The sequence below is a fragment of the Sesamum indicum genome, linkage group LG2 (genome assembly GCF_026168435.1).
Source record: "Sesamum indicum cultivar Baizhima isolate 11 linkage group LG2, ASM2616843v1, whole genome shotgun sequence".
Classification (NCBI taxonomy): domain Eukaryota; kingdom Viridiplantae; phylum Streptophyta; class Magnoliopsida; order Lamiales; family Pedaliaceae; genus Sesamum; species Sesamum indicum.
The window spans coordinates 15,193,595-15,216,520 of record NC_142658.1 but is presented as its reverse complement, the minus strand read 5'-3'; the positions used below and the strand labels follow the sequence as shown (position 1 = coordinate 15,216,520).

The window sequence follows — 22,926 nt, the reverse complement described above, 5'->3', positions numbered from 1 at the left end:
AGGGGTCAAATCCGGCAGAGGGAAGTCCACAGCCACCAAGACTAGCAACAACTCATGGTTGCAAAACCCAAACAGAACCCCCAAGGTCAGTCCACAGAGGACCACTCACAACCACTCAAATTCCACTTAGGAATAGGTTCACCATAACCTTTTGATCAGAGGAGAGAAAGAGATAGAAAGTATTTTGGTATGGTTATCATCATTAGAAAACCACGGGATATATTTATAGGGGAAAATTCATTGAAGGGGCGGAGAGAGAAGAACGACGGTGGAGAATCCTGAGAGAAGGAGGGGGGCGATGAGGAGACGAGAGAAAGAATTAGGTTTAGGGTTTGATCGTCTGAGAGGGAGAGAAGACCTTTTATTTAAGAGAAATCGGGTCGGGTGAGTTGGTCGGGTAACTGAAATGGGCTGAGCCAAAGAATAGGTGGAGTGGGCTGCCATCCAGTGAGGGTTTGGTGGTGGTTTTGGGGGTCATGGCTCATATTTTATAACAATAAATAACCACGATTTGAAAATCATAGTATATCTATATTATTAATTAAGATCAAACAAAATCAATACGAAATACCTAGACTTTTACTACACTAATCAATATTTGGCATGACAGTTAACGCGATGGAAAAATATTCGCTATGATTTTAACTACTATCGATATTTTGGCATCACTTGCAAAAACAACAGTAATGACAATTGCAGAGTTGTGGTTAGTTTGTACTTACCATAATTTTTTATAATGACCATAATAATTAATCATCGCAATAAATCATATTTCTTTTAGTGAGTATTGATTTGCCTTGATATACCGTGGTCATTTATAATATAAGGAATATTTATTCTTTTATAGTGTGTATAAATTTGTATGTTTATACATTTAAAAAAATATATGTTATATATATGGAAAAAAATGCAATTTTAGTCCTATAACTTATGAAGGGTGGTCGGTCCTGTACAAATTAGTTTCACAATTTAGTTATATAACTTTATTATTTCTATATTTTCAGTCCTCGAATTGAAAAATTACGTGTAACTTATATATGACCTAATTAAATTACAAATTTAATTATATATAGTGCCTATAAAATAAAATAAAATATCAATTTAAAATAGAAACTCCGATCTGTAAATTTTAGAGTTGAGAACTAAGTTTAAATTTCATATCTTTAGCCAACATCATCTGAAATTCTGAATTATTTTTGGCTCTATAATTTTGATCGATGGATTTAATTAAAATTAATTAAGAATTTTAAAGATAGAGTAACAAAGAATTCATCAAATTTATTTTCGATAATTCAATGCTGCAAAAAATTCTTAATTGCCATTTTGAATTATATTTTGCAACATGATGAAGAATTTCAAATTGTTTTAATCAAAATTACTTAAAATTCTTCCTCCAAATTTATGTCTCAATTATTCAAATCATTCCATCCAAACATACCCTTAATTCACTCAGATAAATTAAAGAAGTTACATTATACTTTTCGAGTCAAGTGGAAAAGTGAAGAATTATTAAAAAAAAAAAAAGAGATATATATTAGCATTTCTTTACAGATATGATTATATTATATCAAAAATTATAACTTATTAATGATTTATTACAAGTCAAATAAATATTTTTATAACCAAATTACTCTCATACGTCTTCACGTGTTAATACATATAAGAAGGTATATCTTCACTGTTATAAAGGTAGTTTAGTCGAAAAAAAATTATTTGACTCATAATAAGTCAATAATAAGGCAGTCAATGGTACATATCAATTTTAATTCAGTTTTTTTGTTAATATCGATAAATTTGATTAATTTTGCCAAATTCAGAAACTTATTTGTTAAACGAAAATAAATTTCAAAAAATACTAAATATATTTTCCTAAAATACAAGAATTTAAGTATAATTATATCAAATTTCCGAAAAAATAGTGGTATGGACTAAAAGTATAGTCTGATATGTATTGTAAGAAAGAAAGGAGATGCACGTGTGTGGAAATAGGGAAAGCGAAACGGTTGGGAGAGAGAAAGAGTAACGAAAAGTACAAAACAAAACGCCAAAAACTCCAATCACTCTCTTTTCTGGTTGTTATCTGCAAACTCACGTAACAAACAAATAATAAATAAATAAATAAATAAACAACAACTTTATTTAATTGAGGAACAAAAGAGTTTCACTTTCCTCACCAAAATTACGATTTGTACGTTACCTATACATTTAAAGAAACAACCAACAAAAGGAATTATTTATACTTAAATCAAACAATTTATACTTCTCATGAATAATATATATATATTTAATTTATTGATGTATTTAATCAGATTTTATTATTTTGATCGATTTAGTTTGTCGTATAATATATTTTCAGTGGCTAGAAAATTCTGATCTGAATTTTAGTTTGATCACATTTCAAGTGAATCATCATATATAAAAGGATAATTACGCTCTGATGTAATTATACGTAGACGTTTTGTAGTTTGAAAAATTATATTTAGCATCTTTAATGTTTGCTTCCGTCTAACATAAGTCCTTCAGTTAGTCAAAATTCACTGAATGTATCGATATTAATAACAAAAAATGAATGAAAATTGATATTTACCATCTATTGACTTATTGCAGGTCAAACAACTTTTTTCCGACTAAACTAGACTTATGACAGTAAAAATATATCTCCTCACATGCATTAATGCGTGAAGACGTATGAGGGTAATTTGATTATCGAAAGATGCATTTGATATGCAATAAATCAATAATAAGGATATATCTGCAAATTTGATGAATTTTAACTTATGAAGAACTTATTTATTATATGTAACCAAACCTCAGAGGTGTTAAATGTAATTTTCTAAACTACATAAAATTTATGTGTAATTACACTAAAACCTCAGAGGAACGGAGTATAATTACCCCGAAGAAATGAATTACATTTGTTATATTATTAGTGTTAAGTTTACAAATTAATAGTAATCAATTATATTGTAAATTAGGCGTTATTTGGTTTGTATCATTAGGCAATGATAAAATTGCTCATCCTGAGGCTCGACAAGAGCTCGACTCAAGCTCAAAAATTTTCAGGCTGAGCTCAAGACCAAGTATTTGTGTTTGAAAGCTGGCGAGTTTTTTTTCTATTTTTTAAATATTTATACATTTTTTTGTATTTCTACGTATTTTATATATTTAAAAAACATAATCAATATTATATCAAATCTATATTCTAAATTTATTATATATTATAATTTTATTTAATTAATATATCATATTTTAATTTTTAACAATTATAACATATACAATTTTCATTTATATTATCAAATATCTATCTAAAATAAGCTGAATCAATAATTTAATTTTTGATAATTTTTTTTGGTGAATAATTATTTAACATAATACATATAAATTTTATTGTTATATTTTAATTTCAGTTTGTAACCTCTTGTAATTTTGTAAATTAACAAGTTGAAACAATTAACTTATAATATTTATATTTATTTATGAATATATATAAATGAGATCAATCACTATTTGGTTTAAACCTTTTTTTTTTATAATTGAAAGATCATGAAAATTAATTGCCGTAATCATATTTTAAAAGTATTTTCATGACCAGTGTCATTAACTTTACTTACAGAATATAGGTTATGTTTATTTATTCTATTAAAATTAATATATTATTCATTTCAATTACTAAAAAGACCTTTTTTTATAAATATATTTTTTTAAAATTGCATACTATAAGTATTATTAAATTCTTTAATAATTTATTTATATTATTTATTTGATATATATATAACTATATAAAATTTTGTGTAAGTATTTAGATAATTTAATATATATTTTCTAGATTTTTCCTAATTATGTTACTACTAAGCTAGTATTAAATATAGGGTTAAATACACCTTGCACCCCTGAACTATAAATAAAGTGCATTTACATTCCTGAACTACAAAATATAACAAAATGGCCCCTCATGATATACACTAATTTTTTTATGATGAAAATGCCCATATTATTTCACTACAAAAAAGACGGGATTTGTAACGGCCGTATGGTTGTTCCAATTGGAACGGCAATCGTAACGATTTTGTAATGGATTGCATGTGTTGACATTATTGAGGGGGTGATAAAAATGCATTTATATTGTAACGGCCAGAACCGTTACTAAAGCCATTATAAATATGTGGTGTGCGTAAATCGTTACAATTTAAAGACCATTACTAATTTGCTATAATTTTTGTAATGGCTAGATTTTCTGTGAAATGGCATTTAGTTAAAATAAAGAGTCGTTACAATGACAGTGGAAAAAAACGCAGAAAAATATACAAAAAGACAGTATAACAGAAATCGTGACAATTGGCACGGCTTTTCTGTTATAGGCCGTTACAACAGCCGCTATAAAATAACAGCACATGAAGAATTTCACATGCCGTCACAACAGCCGATACAAAATAATTTAACCATTGGAACGACCAAACTAATAAAAAACCGTTACAGTGGCCATTCCAAATGAAGGCGAAAAAAATGGAGGAAAATGGTATTTGTAAAATCCAAATTATATAAAGCCGTTACAAACACCATTACAAATTAATATTTTTGAAATTAAAATTAAAAAAATGGTGGAAATTCTAAATTCAATTGGCAGTTAAAAATATTGTTACAAAGGCCATTAGGAATGTAAATTACACAAGCCATTACAAAAGCAGTTACAAAAAATACGCCATTTCAAAAATTCAGATCAGAAAATATAATATCTCTACATCCGGGCACTCGATTCATACCAAATTTAAATGCATATAAGAATGTGCCCATTAAGATCGCAGATCCCACAGGAGCACCAGCTATTCTGGTTCCAAAAGCTGAAGGTAAGTATAATATTATTTATTTTAATTAAAATTTATATTTTTTATCGAATAATTATATTTTTTTTGATCAATTTTTCAGATTTTGTATTGGTGGGACTACGGCGATGAGAGCATGTTCAAACTCGTTAAGTCGCAGGCGGAGAAGTTTCTGAGGAAGCGGTTTATTGACGCCTGGAACCAGTTAGCCGAGGAATCTAGTGCCAGCTCCTGGAGTTCTTGCCGAGCCTAGAATTCCGGCATAGTCAGCTAAAAATAAGATCAATCAGGCGGCAAATCCAGAAGCAGCTGCAACCGTCTACTGCAAGGGGTTGTCATCCGTTGGGGCGCACAAGTGGAAGATGGTAAGTATTTCAAATCATATTATTAATTTTGTTTAATTTTTTATTTTTAATTAAATTAAGTGGAGGTGTTCGAGAATGTCTACCAAAAAAAGGAGAACGACCAGTGGAGTAGCCCGAGGGTAGAGGAGGTCGCGGTAAGTAATTAAAAAAAATTATGTAATTTATTCTTTTAATTTATATTATTTTTTATCTAATTATTCAACATGTTCGCAGGAGATGTTCTTGAAGATAATGGAGGAACACCAAGACGGTAGAGCAGCAATGAAGAGCCTCCATTGTCCTCTCAAGGATCTATGGCCCTGGACGAGCAGCAAGTCTGGATATCAGGAGCGGGTTACTGGAAGAAGGGCCGATTATTCGGTCTCAACTCCGAGGCCCACCACTCGATTGTTGGATCATCCGAGGCGATCCAGTCTACTGCTCCCTCGCCCTTACCACCACAGCCGCAGTGCCCCATTTTTTTCTGACCCTTGGAGAAAAAGATTTATTCTCTTCATAAAAAATAGGAGGACAAAAATGATCAGGTGGAGGAACTCGAGTGTTACATCAAAGCGTCGATCTCAACTTACCCGATTATCTAGTGCTCGAGCCTCCAGTTGATCCCCCGGCACCCGATGACAATGACGATGCACCCAATGGCACCCGATTACTATAATATTGTAATAATATTTTAATTTTGTATTTGAATTAATTTTTTTTTGTTATATTATGAGTGTTTTATATAAATTTATTTATTTAATTTTACAAAAATAATTTAAAAATATATTAAACAAAGTAAATGTTAAAATATATTAAATAAAATAAATGTTAAAATATATAAAATAAAAAAAATAATAAATTTTGTACCAAAAATAGTTACAAATTAAATACCAGATCGTTTCAAAAATAGTCACAAAATGAGTGAAAAAATAGTTACAAATGCAATGCAAAAGTAAATACAAATATAATAGAAAATAATTAGAAAGAACATTACAAGAACCGTTTAAAATATCAAGCAAAATCATACATAAATGTGTTACAAGAGCCTTTACAATAACATTTATATCACATTCAACTTAGCAATTATAAAAGCCATTCCCCAGCTTAATTTTTTTCATGTTACTAATTTTGTAACCGCTATAGTAGACCATTACAATAGTCTTTACATTTTGTAATGGCTTTTTGACCAGTCGTTACAAATACTTTGCAATGTCTCATTTAGCCACAATAGGCCTAGCCGTTACAAAAGTCGTTCCAAAAGAAAAAAGTGTTACAAAATTTAAACAAGCAGCTCCAAAAGTCGTTCCAATAAAATGATTTTTTGGTAGTGTTTACACCCTAAAATATCTATATTACAATCATTCTCCTAAAGATAATCTGAATTATTATATTTTTTTATTTAAAATAAATATTATCCAAAATTTATAATTTTTATACTGAGGATAGAATCTGTATAAACTCCAAAAATTTATAATTGTTATATTTTTAACATAATTGGTAAAAAATTTACATAATTTTTGCTTGTGGTGTTATATATATTGAACTTTTTTTAAAAATAAATTATCAATACAAATTTAAAATATTACAATAAAAATATATATATAGCAAAATATGCAAATCTATAATATAATTAATATATAATATTCTATATTTTTTTAAGTAATGATATGATATATTTTTATTATGTGGACATGCAATTGAATAAAAATTTATAAGTTATATAACACACTTTTTCTATAATATTATATGCATTATGTATTGACACATATTTATATGTACTTTTTAACATAAAATATTTTTTTAACATATTGACACATAATATATTTACATATATTCAGATTATAAATATTTTTTTGTTCCGTAATTTATAAAAAAATTATAAATTATAGATATTATTTTTAAAATAAAATATAAGTAAAATTTTAAATCACTAAAAATAGTTTGAGGGAGATATTTTAATAAAATATATTTTAGGGGGTGCAAAGTATATTTAACTCTTAAATATATAATAAAGATATTATAAAGTCATACATCTGTAATATTAGATTAAAATATTGTAGCACTTGTTTTTAATAATTAATAAATTATATTGTATAATATTAATAATATATTTTATTAACAAAAATTAAAAAATAAAATATGAGCAATGAGCTCAAGCTCCTGTGCTCGGCTCGTGAGCAGAGCTCGAGCCCGTTTCTAGTGAACTCGTCAAGTTTGAGCTTGAGTTCGGCTCGTTTACACATCTAATAATGTATAATTATATGTTTCGTTCGTATTAGTAGACCTAGTATTAACACTGGGCCTAGTCTTACGATCTTAATTTATGGGATAATGTATCCTACTTAAGAGGTGGGATATAATATCCCATTGATTAGTCTAAGTTAGGATTATTTTTTTTTTTTTCTTATATGCCCTCTCACTGAAAGTTGCATAATTTTGTGATCCATATATTCGCTCATTATTATGTTGGTTGATTATTTTTCAGTTCTTTATGAAAATCCCTTTTTTCAGTTTGATTTTTCTCTTACTTGTGAAATATATATATGTTGCGAAAATGTGTTTTAAATTATAATAATTTAACAATAAAATATTATTTTTTTTAGACTTTTGAAAAATATTATGTCTTGAAATAGTTACTAAATCTAAAAAATTCAAAACTTTGCTATATTTTTATAATTTTCTTTAAAAATTAATGTTTTCTTTTTTTTTTTATTGAATGTCTATTTTGAATTTTTCTTTATATGAATATAGAAAAAAAAACATAAATATTCTACAAAAATTATTATTTTAAAAATTGTATTTCAATAAATATTGAGAGATTTTTTATCTTTTGTAATTATTCAGAAGCTAAAATGTTAAAATTAAAATAATTTAAAAAATAATATACTTAATAGTCTTTCTACGTTCAATCATACTTACAATCCTCTCAACCAAACACTATATTATATTATCACATAAAATATCACATGTACAATATGTCCAATAATTGAATACGGCCAAATTTGATACAGATGAGCGCAGTGTCGCCATGAATGTTAAGTAACCTAAGCCTAACATTAATTTAGTACACCAATATATTGTCAGTAGTAAACGAAACTTGAAAATTACACTTGGAATCTCTCTCATTTTCGCCCCAAAATATGATTAGTTATACATCCAATGTGAGATGAAGGAACCAAAAAAAAAGGTAAAACATGAATTTAGTGGAAAGAAGGATAGAAATGCAAGAGATTGATGATGGAACAATCAAAAGATTTGATGAGGAAGCAGAGCATTATTGAATGGAAAATGGAATACCAAAATAGTCAAACAAGATTACATCATTTGTGGTAGCATTCGGACATCTTTTCTTGATTCGCTTACGTAAGAAGAGAGATATGATGATGATGACTGTCTCTTCCTTCCTTCCTCGTGATCACCTTCTCTCTCTCTCTCTCTCTCTATATATATATATACACACACACTTCCATTTCTAATTATTTTAGTTTACTTCTTTTCAGCAACAGCAACTGTTAGATAGAAACCCCCCCCCCCTTTTTTTTTAACCCTTTTTCTTTTCTATATAACATGCAATTATATTATTACGTTAATATTTGAATTAATTCAATTAATACATTAATATAACCAAAAATTACAAAGCCCCATTTATGGTTGATGGTTGATGTTTATATGTAACTTGAAACTTTACTCAAATCAAGTTTACTTGGATCTGACCCAATTATGCGGTAAGTGTATTATATTTGCAGTGTGATTGGTGTATAATTATGAAAAAATTATCAATTACATGTCAAGTGTATACAATTACTCTGTGATTGATTTGATTCAAACAAACTTAATTTGGATAAAAACTTTCCAAGTTTCACTGTCAGCAGTTCTTTACTTTGCTTGGTGTTAGTATTTCTCTCTCTCTCTCTCTCTCTCTCTCTCTCTAATTAGTAATGGTAAATAGTGAGACAAATACTCACATATCATACTTTGCTTGTACAGTTGGTGCTCGTATTTCTTTTTTTATTCTTATCTTTTTTACTCATAATGGTAAATAGTGAGACAAACACTCGTATACCCACACATTCAATGAAACTCGAAGTCATAATTTCAAATTTGTTTATGAGACTTCAGACTTGACCTTACATTTCTGATTATTTTAATTTACTTCTTGAACCTATGACCTCATACCTCATTAGTCGTGATCACCCCATATATATATATATATTATATTATATATCTATATGTATATATATATAGAGAGAGAGAATTAAATTCATTTTGATCTCCTGTAATATGGAAAAATATAAAAAAAATCCTATAAAAATTTTAATATAAAAAATCACCCCTAGTTATGTATAATGGCTCACACTGCTAAGGCTATTCTTTTTAGAAACAATAACTAACATACCCCTTCTAGTCAACGTGGTCAAACTAGGCCTATTGAAATATATTTATAATATATCTATAATATATTAAATTAAAATTTCATATAGAAAAAAAATATTTATTTAGCCTATTAAATATATTTAGTGTTGATTTTAGTTCGATAATTATGTTCATTTTTTGTAAGTCCATTGAGTTTCAAAATTGATGAAATTTAGTTCTTAGTTGGCTGAAATTTTAATTTTTAACAGAAAAATGACATGTCATGCCAATTGAATATTTTTTGAGAATTTTTAATGCTATGTTGCTTTAAAAAATGAGTTGGATGACATGTTTGATGTAATTAAATTACATAAATTATAACAATTTATAAAAATAAAAGTATAGTATCATAATTATAAAAATAAAAACAAAATTATTATAGTTATTATATAATTATTATAATTATAATTTATAAAAACAAAATTATTATTTAAAAAAAAAACAATAATCAAACCCACCGCCACCCCAAGATTGACTCCACCTAGGGGTGGCAGATGAGTCGAGCCGACTCGCGAGCTCGGCGAGCCGGCTCGACTTTGAGCTCGACTCGAGCTCGAAAAATTCGAGCTTGAGTCGAGCCAGCTCGAGCTCGAGCTCCTATCGAGCTCGAGCTCGAGCTCATATTTGGCTGTTCACCAGCTCGCGAGCTGGTGAATATTTTTTTATTTTTTTATATATTTTTTTTATTTTTGAATTTTTTATATATTTAATTTTATATTTAATATTTGATTAGTTTTATAATTAAAATTGACCATATATTATAATTATTAATCAATATCATACATTTTATTTTGGATAGTAATAAATTATGGTACTTTTATTTATACATTTAATCTTTATATAAAAATAAATTTAATCAACAACTTAGTAAATTATAATTTTTTTATAATTAAAATTATTATTTAATATGACATATATAAACTTTATGTTATATTTTAATATATATTTATTTTACGTTATATTTTTCTTAAATTGACAATTAATTCACTTATAATTTTTTATTATTTATAAATTTATGTCAAGATTTAGTAATTCCTATGAATTAATCTAAAAATTATAATAATAATAATAATAACAACAACAATAATAATAATGATGATGATGATGGTGGTGGTGGTTGAACAATTCTAATTATTATTTTATTATATATATAATGAGATTAAAAAATTTAATCAATAAGTACGATATCTTAAAATTCGGACACCTGATTCATACGAAATTTAAATCTATACAAGATTGTGCCCATTAGATCATATCCGACGGTATGATTTAAAATCACAAGGCCTGATTCAACGATACACCGTCTTGAATGATTACTCTTATGTTTCGAGTACGATATCTCAACATCCGTATATCCAATAAATCTAAAACTTTACCAAATGTATTTTTTTGTAAGTTTTATCATATCTAACGGTCGATCTGAATTTTGATGGCCCGATTAACCCATATTTTTCAACAATATAAAATGATAGTTACATCAATGTTATACTAACATTTATAAATACATAAATTTTGTAAATTGTTAACATATATTAATTTTAACTATATCTATGTAAAAATTTGATTATTCGATTTCATTATTTAAAATAATAATAATAATAATAATGATGATGATGATGATGATGATGGTTGAACAATTCTAATTATTATTTTATATCAATACTTATGAAATTTTAAAATTCGGGCACCCGATTCATACGAAATTTAAATATATACAAGACTGTGTCAATTAGATCATATCAGACTTTATGATTTAAATCATATCAGACGGTATGAACATAATTAACTATATCTATGTAAAATTTTATGATTCGATCTCATAATTTAAAGCAATAATAATAATAATAATGATGATGATGATTCGAGCTGTCGAGCTTGGCGAGCTCGAGTTGAGCTCATTGGCTCGAGTTTGAGCTCGAGCTCGAGAAACTGAGCTCGAGTTCGAGCTCGAGAATACATTGTCGAGCTCGAGCTCGAGCTTGACCTCGGCCAGCTCGTCGAGCTCGACAAAAATGATCGAGCTCGACTCGAGCTCGACTCATTGACAGGCCTAACTCCACCCATCCCCATTCCTTCCCCCCCCCCCACCCCACCCCACCCCACCCCAAGAGGGGGCGTGGGCATCTGGGCGACCAGGTTTGGATGATGCGATCGCCCAGAGGTCGAGGGCAACGATGCTTAGCCTCGTTATTGGGCAACTATCGTCGCCCATGGGTGACGAGGCGACGGAGGGCGGTTGACATCGCCTTCTGCTTCATTCGTCGTTGTCTTTTTCAAATTAATTTTAATTAATTTAATTATGATATTATAATATATATATATATATATATACATATATATATATATATATATAGAATTGGGTGCAATTTTAAAATGGGAGGAAGAAGGGCAAAATCATCAAAAAAAAAAAAAAAAATTTCCAGACCCATACTTGCAATCAATGCGAGTGTATCATAAACTTTGGCCTCAGGGTTTTTTTTTTTTTTATTTTCTTTTCATATCACAAGAAGTATAATTGATACTTTATTTCTTTGCGGATTTTTTTAAACATTTTAAATATCACATTATCCTTGGATTTTTTCATATATATATATATACACACACACTCTTCCATTTCTAATTATTTGAATTTACTTCCTTTGAGCAACATCAACTGTTACACAGAAACCCCATTTATGGTCGACGATTGATGTTTATGTTTCAGCACTGTCTGCAGGTTTTTACTATGCTTGTAAGTTGTAAGTTGTTGCTCGGATTTCTTTCTTACTTTATATATATATATATATATATATATATAGGATAAATTATAATAAATCTTTTAAAAATTATAATTATAAATATATTTTATTGGTTTAAAAATTATAAAAAGATTTTGTAATTAACAATCATTTAATAGATACCCCTTATAATAAGATGTGATCACGTGGGGGTATTGATTTATTAGATAATTATTAATACCAGGAAATATTTGTAACTTTTCAAACAATGAGTGATCATTGCAATTATGATAAAGTTCATAGAAATAAAATATAATTTCCCCTACTTTTTATTTTTAATTGAATCAATCAATTATTTATTTTTATATTATGAATTTCGATCGATCATATATTAATGATTAATATTATAATATTTTATAATGATAATTTAATAAATTATTATTATTATTATTTATTATTCAAATAGATATAGAACCATGCGTTCATATAATTAATTAGAACAAATTAAAATAAACCTTATAGTCATGTAGCGTTAATTATATTGCTAGTCATTAACGAGTTCTAATTATTTCTGTTAATGGTGATCAGTTTGGTTGAAAATCTCATAATTACTTTTAAAATTAAATTATAGATGTTGGGGGCATAGCAACTACAATATATATATATATATATATATGTATACATATTATAGCGAGGGAAAATAATATTTTTCTTCATGTATTCTATTTTTTATGTTATTAACTATGGGATTCTAAGTTTTGGTCTCATAAATTTTAAAATAATATTTTTAATTCCATAGCACATTTTTGTTTGATATTTTTAAAAAAATGCATGTGTTTAGCACGTGCCCGTTATGACTTTTACCTTTTTTTGTCGCATTGATTACAAAATTCTCACTTTTGATTCTATAATTTTTAAAAAATAGTTTGGTCCCATATATTTTATAACGATAATTTTGTGGTAACTCAAATATACTGACAATTATATATATGTTACTAATTATTTTTAGTGACAATTTTATGTGCACATTTTTTGTCATTAATTCTTGTTAGTGACAATTTTTACAATATATTAAACTTACAAACAAAATTGTAATTTTGGTCCGAGATATAAAGTGATTTGCAATATTAGTTCATGCTTCCTGGAATTGCCAACATTAATCACATACTTTAAGAAAATATTGCAAAATTAGTCCTACCATCAAAAAATTGACGGATTGGCATTGCACGTTTACTGCCTGAATGAGTTATGGAAACCTGCTCAGCAAGTTTTTGACATTAATATTGCAAACCACTCTATATTCGGGTACTAATATTATTGCAAACCATCCTATATTTTGAAACCAAAAGTTATAAGTTTTCTCATAATTATCTATGTGTACTAAATATTAAGGGAGAGCACTCTCTTGATGTCTCTCTTTTTCTGTTTTTTTTTTTTTTGAATAATTTAATTAGGTTAAAGGAAGGAATATGCACTAAATTTAAAAATAAAAAACTAAATTTAATATTACCAAAATTACAAGACCAAAAGTAACTTGAGTCGAAGTTATAGAACGAAAATTTACGTTTTCCCTCGTTACAAAATATAAATCAATCAAAGTACCTTGCTCTACGATTTTGAAACCACATCTCGACTTGCATGGGCTTTAGGGTTAATTTGGCCAAAGCCAATTTCTGTTTTTGCATGTAATGATATATCATATTATATTCACTAACACTATTAATAAATAAGGTTAACTATATTTAAACCCCTTCTAAAATTATAAATTATATTTTCTCCTAAAAAAATTTTAAAATTATACTTATACTCCATCCAAAAATTTATTGTTTACACATGATCCTTTTTTGTTAGGATTCAGATGGAAAATGCTAACCTTAACAAAAAAATTGCATAAAAATTTATTTTACCTCTCATTTAATGTTTTCATATAATAAATTTTTTACTTACGAAGAAAAAATGGTAATAACGTTAACCTCACTCCATATATATATATATATCTTATTATAAAAAAAAAAGGACGGAATTTAGGGCAAGTTTAGGATTTTTTTTTTTTTTTTTTTGTATTTGATACGGTTTTTAGAACACCGAACTTATTTGGAGCAGATTTTGGAATGATTCAAAATCCGTCCTTACATACGTTACAAAAATTTAGGAACGGTTCAAGCAAAACCATTCCTATTTGGGACGGAACTGTAACACTTTATGAAAATCTTTCCTAATATTGAATAAAAATTATTTTTTGAATTGGAACAGTTTTGACGGAATTTAGAATGGCTACATTATTTTTGTTGGGGAACTTTTGGAACAGTCTTTGTAATATTCATGCTTGAATTTTGGAACTGTTTTTATTTGTACTAGTGATAAATATAGGAACGGTTTTTGGAACTTGTTGTGCAGTGGAATTAGGAACGGTTAGTCTTAATTAGGAACACATATATAGAACTATTTTAATCATGGTATTAAGAACGGTTTTTCTTAGTTTGGGACACGTATGTGAAACTGAGATAGCAATTGTATTTTGAACAGTCAACCACTATTTAAGAACACTTATTTGAAATGGTTGTAGCAATGGAATTTAGAATGGTCAGTGCAGTTTAGCAACACATGTTTAGAACTATTTTAGTAACGGTATGAAAGGTCATTTATTTAAATTTGTAACATTTTCTTTATCATTTGTAAAATCATTCCTAACTTTTTATTTTTACAATTTATTTATAATTTATTTATATTTTATAACTTTATTAATATATTTAATAAATTTGAATATATAAATTTATATATTTTAATATTTTTCATATATAATTAAATTAATTTTTTTAATTTTTAATTAATTATATTTATGAATTTAATTAATTAAATAAATATGAAATAATGGAATACAATAAACATTATGAAACATGAACATTTAAGAAAAAATATTATATTAATATGAAAAATGATCTAATTACAAAAAAAAAATTAAAACTTAATCTAACCCCTCCTCGTTAGCGAAGCCCACATCGTCCTACTTTGAGGCCGGGGGCTCTGTCGGAGGTGGTGTTGCAGTGTTGCAGTCGAGGAGGAGACCTGCATCTCCCTCATCATGGCCATCATCGTCTCAAGGCGGCCGATGCGGTCCTCCATGGCCGGGTTTGGCAGTGGCGGTACCGGTAGGGGTTGCGATGGTGATGTGAAGGTCCGGCTGGAGACGTGGGCCTTACAACTAAGGCCGTATACTCGACCCTTGTTCTCGCTCCCGACTGCAGCCAGCTACATCTGTTGCTCCATCATCGCCACCGAAGCCTTCGATTTGGCGAGGGCATATGGTCTTTGGCCGAGGGCTGAGGTTGACAATCCTCCAACAACTCTTGCAACATCTCCTGCAAAACAAATAAAATTATTAGTGCTTTTGACCAAGAATTAATTTTAATTTTTTTTTTTAGTAATAATCTAGGTACTTACCGCTGCCCTCGATCCGCTCCAGCCGTCATCCTCCTTTTTCTTGTTGCACCTTTCAAATAATTCTATCTGTTTGGGCGGCTGATCGAGTTATGCCTCCTGTAGGAGAAAAACAATTAGCATCTTAATGATAAATCTTATACAATAATGTTATTTACTTACCAACTTCCTCTTTTGCATGCCGATAGAGGAAGACCCCTCCCATACATAGTCAAGGATGTCGTGGGGTTCGCCGTGGGGTTCTTCTTATTCTTCAAGGACTCCTACTGGAAGTCCTCGCTGGCCCAGTAGGCCTGGAGCTGAAGCCAGACCTCGTTGGCCAGCCAGAGTGGCTTGACCAGATTGATAGGGCGACGAAAAATATCTTTCGAATGTACTTTTCTGCCCACCAATAGGTCATTTACAATAATAAAATTAAACAAAATATTAATAAAGTTCATTAAATAATTAGATTATTAGATAAAACCAATATAATTTAAATTTGATTACCTTGATGCTCTCGAATCAGAAATGTTGGTGCCCTGGCGGCATCTACCACAGACACAGCCACGGGTGGGGAAAGTGTCCCTGCACGACCGTATCAAGCGGCACTCAGACTTAAAATAGCATGTTAAGTAGACATTTTCAAGATAAAATAATACTAAAAAAAAGTGATAAATAAATTTACCTCGTGTCATTAAGACTGATGTACTAGCGCGCTGATGGTGGGGGTGGTGGTGGTGGAGCAGCCACCGGTGTGGCAGACTGTTGTATCGTCTCATCAGTTGTCAGTGCATCTCCAGATGGTCCAGCATCATCTGGAGTCTATTGGGCGGGGATGGTGCAGTCGTGTCAGGTGGTGGGGGTGGTCAAATGACTGCTTCCCTAGCTTGGAAGCATCCGACGGTGTTGCTGAAAGTGGCAGGCCACAACCATGTCCTCGATCATGTGGTACAAGAGGCGTACCACTAGACATGATCTAAACAAATTATTGTGAAGTATCAGTCTGAATTTTGCAATTTTTGACATTAATATATAAATAAAAAAAAGAATATAGTAATCCATACACATCAAAAATATTATCATGAAGTCATGATTATTGTACTCACTAATTATGGTAAAATTTATAATTCTCTAGTGCACATATACAAACGGGCCAAGCATTGCTTTAAACTTGTTTAGCTTATTACATGAGCTTTTTTGTTATAATACTACTTAAGTTCATCCATTTTTTTCAATCAATATTATTTTTTGTTGACAGATAAAGATGGATAACTAACTAGTTGTACTGGCAAAATTCACTTGATGGCCTAAACAAGCTTAAAGGCATGCGTGATCTGTTGTACGTGATTACAAAAGAACTATATAGTTTTAAATAATTATTAATTATTGAAAATAATGCCCTCAATTTGTTTTCTATTTCTAATGATTATGTAATTGTATTTTAATTTGAAATATTACCTTAATATTGTCATTATTGATATTATATTGTAAATAATATTATTATTGGGATTATTGGTCTAATTTTGTAATTATTGACATTATTATGTAAAAATATTATGTTGGAAATACTTTTTAATTTTGTGATTATTGACATTCTTATGTAAATAATGATATTATTGGGAACGCTGGTCTAATTTTTGTGATATTGACATTATTATGTAAACATATTATTAATAGGAATATTGGTCTAATATTTTTTATTATTTACATTATTACGTAAAAATATTATTATTGGGAATATTGGTCTAATTTTTTTATTATTTATATTATTATTTAAATAATGTTATTATTGAAATTATTATATTGATATAATTTTTGTGATTATTTATATTATTATGTAAAAATGTTATTATTGGGAATAGTGGTCTAATTTTCGTGATTATTTACATTATGATGTAAAAATTATTTTATTGAGAATATTGGGCTAATGTCATGTAAAAAATAATATTACATCAATTAGCCTAATTATACAATAAATTGCATAAATTATAGAATTATACAATAAATTGCACAAACAATAGCACTATATTACTAAATTACACAATAATTACATAAATTAAACAATTATACAATTAATTTCGAGAAATTATACAAATTTATATAATTACAAAAATTATAAAAAATAAATTTCTATAATTGCAGAAATTCTTACACAACTATATATTTCTATAATTACAGAAATGACATAAAATAAATTTTTTTACAGAAATATTTCAAAAATCACCAAAAAATAAATTTTCTAAAAAGTAGAAAATTATGAAAAAAAATGTTAAAAATTACAGAAAATTATTAAAATTACCAAGAATTATGTAATTTTTTTTAAGATTTCAGAAATGTATTAAAATTTTAAAAAATTATAGAAAATTAAGAAAATTTTAAATTGCCGAAATTTTTTGAATTTTTTTTAAAATTACATAAATGTATTATAAATTTCAGAAGATGAAAAATTAATAGATTTACAGAAATATGAAAAAAATTATATAAATTACCTAAGCTTTTGAGAAAGATTTTCTATTATATTTTCTGAAAATATGTTCAGAAATATATTCGGAAAATATTTTCAAAATTATTTTGTCAAACGTCCAGTGAAAAATCTTCCTATATTGTAGATGGTGGATAGATAGATGAAAGTTCTCCCAAGCCAGTAGCTCTTCCTTCTGATTCTAGTTTTTGGGCATAAGAAACAAGAGTTGAGAGCGAAAGCACTTTCGACCTGAGGCCTGACTCGAGGCTAGTCAGCAGCCGTATGACACTCTACAACAAACCCCCTATCCTATTTTGTATGCGCCTAGAAATAGAAGCCTTGTGCGGTCATTTGATAATATCATTCCTCACTCTCAAACTCTGACTTATTTTCTCCATTTTCTCTTGGTTCTTAGGCTATTTTCATCCTATACTTTGCACTCCACACAAATATTTATTACTCTTATATCATATTTCACCATTATTCTCACTTTAAGTTAAGTTTTTTCTTTTAATTTCTGGTACACATCAAAGCCAAACTCGCTTTAATTAGTGAGATCATGAATAATTAATTGATTTTTTTTAATTTTGAATTAGTGTATCATATATTCTGAAATATGAAAATTAATTATATATTACTAAATATAGTAAAAATGAACAACTTGCTAAAATTGATACAAGCATGCAGGTCATCTTGGGAAAATGGAATTTTTATAAAGTTTTTGGGTAACAAGAAGAGCAAAATAAATGCTAGCAATTGCACATTTATCAAAGCCGTTGGGTTGCCTTATTTTTCGATTTTGACAACATATATTTATTGGTACTAAAAATGACAATAAAACAAACTTAACTTATATCGATATGTCACGTTGTATTATTATTTATATCTACTTTTACTTTTAACATATAATATGCATAACATTATAGGAAAATTAAAATGGTTGCATCCAGTCTTATCAAACGCGTTGGTATTTATTTTGATTTTTTTAATATTTATTTTATTTTATATGATTTATTTATTATTAATAATATTATGGATTGATGTGTAACTCAACTTATTGAAATATCGTCACGTAACTATTAATTCAAAGAAAATAAAATGTGTGAGATAATTAATTAAGTTGAAAAACTTTAATTAATTTCTCCCACGATGTATATATATATATATTATTTAATTTAGTATTTAATTTTCATGATTAGTAATGGAAATATACTCCAATAAAGAATACAATTAGTCAAAAAACTAAGTGAAATTCTTAGATTATCACTAGGTATATTTATACACATAGTGATAATAATTTTCACTTTATTACAATATAAGTTCTAACAATTGACATAGTAATGACTAAGATTATGTACTAGGTAAAGTGACAAGACATGAAATCCAACAAAATAATTGGGGGAGAAAAAGGCCCTATTGTATATATGTAAATGTGAAACGGTTTGGTGATACCGTCTATGTTAGATCACATATGATATTATTTTTTTTTATTAATAAGAGTGAATAAATTATAATAACACATTTCAATATACTAAATAATATTTTAATTTAATCTATACATCAATCTGATTGATAATAATAAATAAATTATGCACTCAAATCAAATGAGATAAATATTCAGATGTTGGGCGAATCTTGAATTCATAACCTCAAATTTGATGGTGTGATCTCAACTTTAACTTTAATCACTAAATTAAATCATCATTAGTTACATATATCATTATTATGTATTAATTGGGCAAATGTCGTTTTAGTCTCATAAATAATGAGAGAATTTGTTTCGGTACTATAATTATGATAGATGTCGCTTTTAGTCCCACAAAATTTATAATCACGTATTTTTAGTTTCGAAAAGTCATATGCGCTGTGATTTTACAACTAAAAAGACATGTTGGACTAAGAATGAGTTGTGATTTTGGGACATAAAAGTTCCAAAATTATATTCTTTTTGAACTAAAAATGCATGATTTTGAATTTTATGATATTAAAAGCATTACATGTCATAATTGTGGTACTAACAAAAAAAATTTACCCTCATTTTATAAAATTAAAAAAATATTTTATCCTATATTAATTTGATGATTTACAGTTGATGTGGTACGACATATTCCTTTTTTGTGTCGAAATGTTTGAATATTTTTGTTGTTCAAAGAAAAAAAATTACTTTATTGAAAAGAAAGTATGATGAAAAGAGACAAACAGATTCTGTTTTTTTGCTCTCAAAAACCGAGATATATATTATATGTATATATATATATAAAAGAAAAACAAAGAGCAGTTACAGAGCCCAAGTCCAACAGTGTTGAATGGGGCTTCCCACCATCTCCACCCACACGAGCGGTTCTCGATTTCCATGCACACACGCAGTTCACCACACTTTTACACACACATATATACATACACACACTCACCCACATATATATATATATGTAGAGGGAGAGAGAGAGAGAGAGAGAGAGAGGAGAGAGAGTTTGGCTGGTAGTTTCAGGCATTAGCTTATGTATGTATGTATGTATGTATGTTGGTGGTTTCAAAAGTGAAAAATTCGGGGAGTTGTGTGCGAGTTTTTCATGTTTCTTGATCCTCTTCATCTGCTCTTCTTCTCTTTTTATTACAGTCTTCTCAGACCCATTTCTCACTTCTCAGAGTCCCGAGGATAATTTCTCGCTTGTTTTCTTGTTCCCTGTTTGCCTGATTTCTTGTCCTTCTCTATTCCTGATTCCTTATTTAGTGGCGTTTTCGCTCACACAGTAAAAGCGTTTTCTTGATAACATCTCCTTTCACTTCCAACAACTGTTTTTTTCTTGGGGTTTCAGTCACAATGAACCTGCAAAACCTGATGAACACTGCTCCAAATGGGGTTCAAGAAATGAGCTTTACAGCCCCGGATCCTGCTCCTCAACTCCGATTGGGTTGTTTCCATGAAAGGAAAGGCAGTCCCAGAATAGGGTTTGATCATCACTGCTTCAACACTCAGAATAATCTGAAAAAGCCGTGGGCTTTTCAGACGGTGGAAGATGGAGAACTTGGGAGGAAAAATGGGCACACAAAGCTGTGTGCTAGAGGGCATTGGAGACCCCATGAGGATACTAAGCTCAAAGAACTTGTTGCCCAGTTCGGCCCACAGAACTGGAATCTTATTGCTGAGAAGCTTGAAGGAAGATCAGGTGAGGTTGATTTCTTGGCGAGGATTCTTGTTTTCCAATGTTTGTTAAATTTACTCAGTTGAATTTTTACTGTAGGTAAAAGTTGCAGGCTGAGATGGTTTAACCAGCTGGATCCAAGGATTAACAGGAGAGCTTTCAGTGAGGAGGAAGAGGAGAGGCTTTTGGCAGCACACAAAATGTACGGGAACAAATGGGCTATGATTGCCAGGCTTTTCCCTGGCAGGACTGATAATGCAGTCAAGAACCATTGGCATGTGATTATGGCCAGAAAGCACAGAGAACAAAACAGTGTTTACAGAAGGAGAAACAATAACAAGGCTGCAGGGTTCTCTGTCATGGACATGAATCTCCAGATTCCAAATGCATGCAGTGAATCAACAACTGTTTCTAGCAACAACAACAACAACAATGTTGATCATGAATCTGCTGCCTCAACCTGCACTGATTTATCTCTCACCCCTTCTTCTCTCAAACCCCCTCATTTCTTCACCAGGTTCAGCCCAGCCCATCACCACATCAATCTCATGAATTCTGATATTATTGGTAATGTCCCTTATCATCACATCCTGTTTTACGTTACAAATTCCTCGAAATTCGAATTCATCACAAAAATTTTCTAATGGAAAATCAGTTTCTTGAAATCAAGAATTCATTTTTATAATAGAGATCCCTTTCCATCTTTTTCTTGAAATCAAGAACTCATGGAGAGTATGTATGATTTGTACTAATATTTATGAATTTATAGTTGATGTTTTTTATCTTGGGCCTGCAGGAATGGAAGGTGGAAAGAATATGATGCTAATCCTGGGCAGAAGTAATGATGAGTTATATGGAAAGGGGCCTGGCCCTGAGGCCATTGCTGCAAATGTGGATGATCATCAATCAGGCTACTCAGATTCAAACTCTGAAGTTTCTGCATCTGAGTCAGTAGCCAACAACAGAGCCAATCTCTACATGTGTGGGGAAAATGAGAAGGGAAAAATGGCATTCATTGATTTTCTTGGAGTGGGAGCCACTTGAGAGAAAACCCTCTCCCCCCCCCCCCCCCCCTAGTTTTTTAATCATACAGAAGCAGAGTAATTAGCAACAAAGTAGCAGCAAAAAAGACTTAATTTATGAGTCCATAGGTAGACCTGGTAAAGTGCCAAGAATGGCTAGCAATTATTGCATCTCTGTCCAATGCCCCTATGCAAAAAAAGTGGGATTTGCAGGAAAAAAAAAAAAAAGAGAGGGTCCCTTTCACTCTGCATGTATGTATAGTAAATCCCAAAAATGGTAAAAAGATTTAATAATTCTGAGATTTCCTGTTAATGTACATCTGTTGAGGTAAAAATACAAATGTGTATGCTGCAGTTCACCATGTAAATCAGGCAATGAGGCAAAATTCTTACCAAAATTGGTGTAATAGGATAAAATCAATCACAAAACAAATATAATAGATTAGAGTGTTTTTTGTTTTTTTGGTCTTTTTTACTGTGAGAGACTGAGTAATCAATGAATGTGGCCCATATTTGATGAGTTGTGGCAGTAGGCGTTTGGTATGCTTTTGTTGACCGTGTGCAAGAGAATAAATGGCTTTGA

The 22,926-nt window shown here is 29.3% G+C and overlaps 1 protein-coding gene across 1 annotated transcript; it reads left to right on the top strand.

Moving 5' to 3' along the window:
- Positions 1–20,477: 20,477 nt before the first annotated feature.
- On the top strand, positions 20,478–22,645 carry LOC105155742 (transcription factor MYB56). Its single transcript, XM_011071675.3, has 3 exons — positions 20,478–21,345; positions 21,421–21,888; positions 22,118–22,645. Exons 1-3 carry the CDS (start codon positions 21,000–21,002, stop codon positions 22,363–22,365), a joined length of 1,062 nt encoding a protein of 353 aa, XP_011069977.1. The 5' UTR covers positions 20,478–20,999; the 3' UTR covers positions 22,366–22,645.
- Positions 22,646–22,926: the final 281 nt, after the last annotated feature.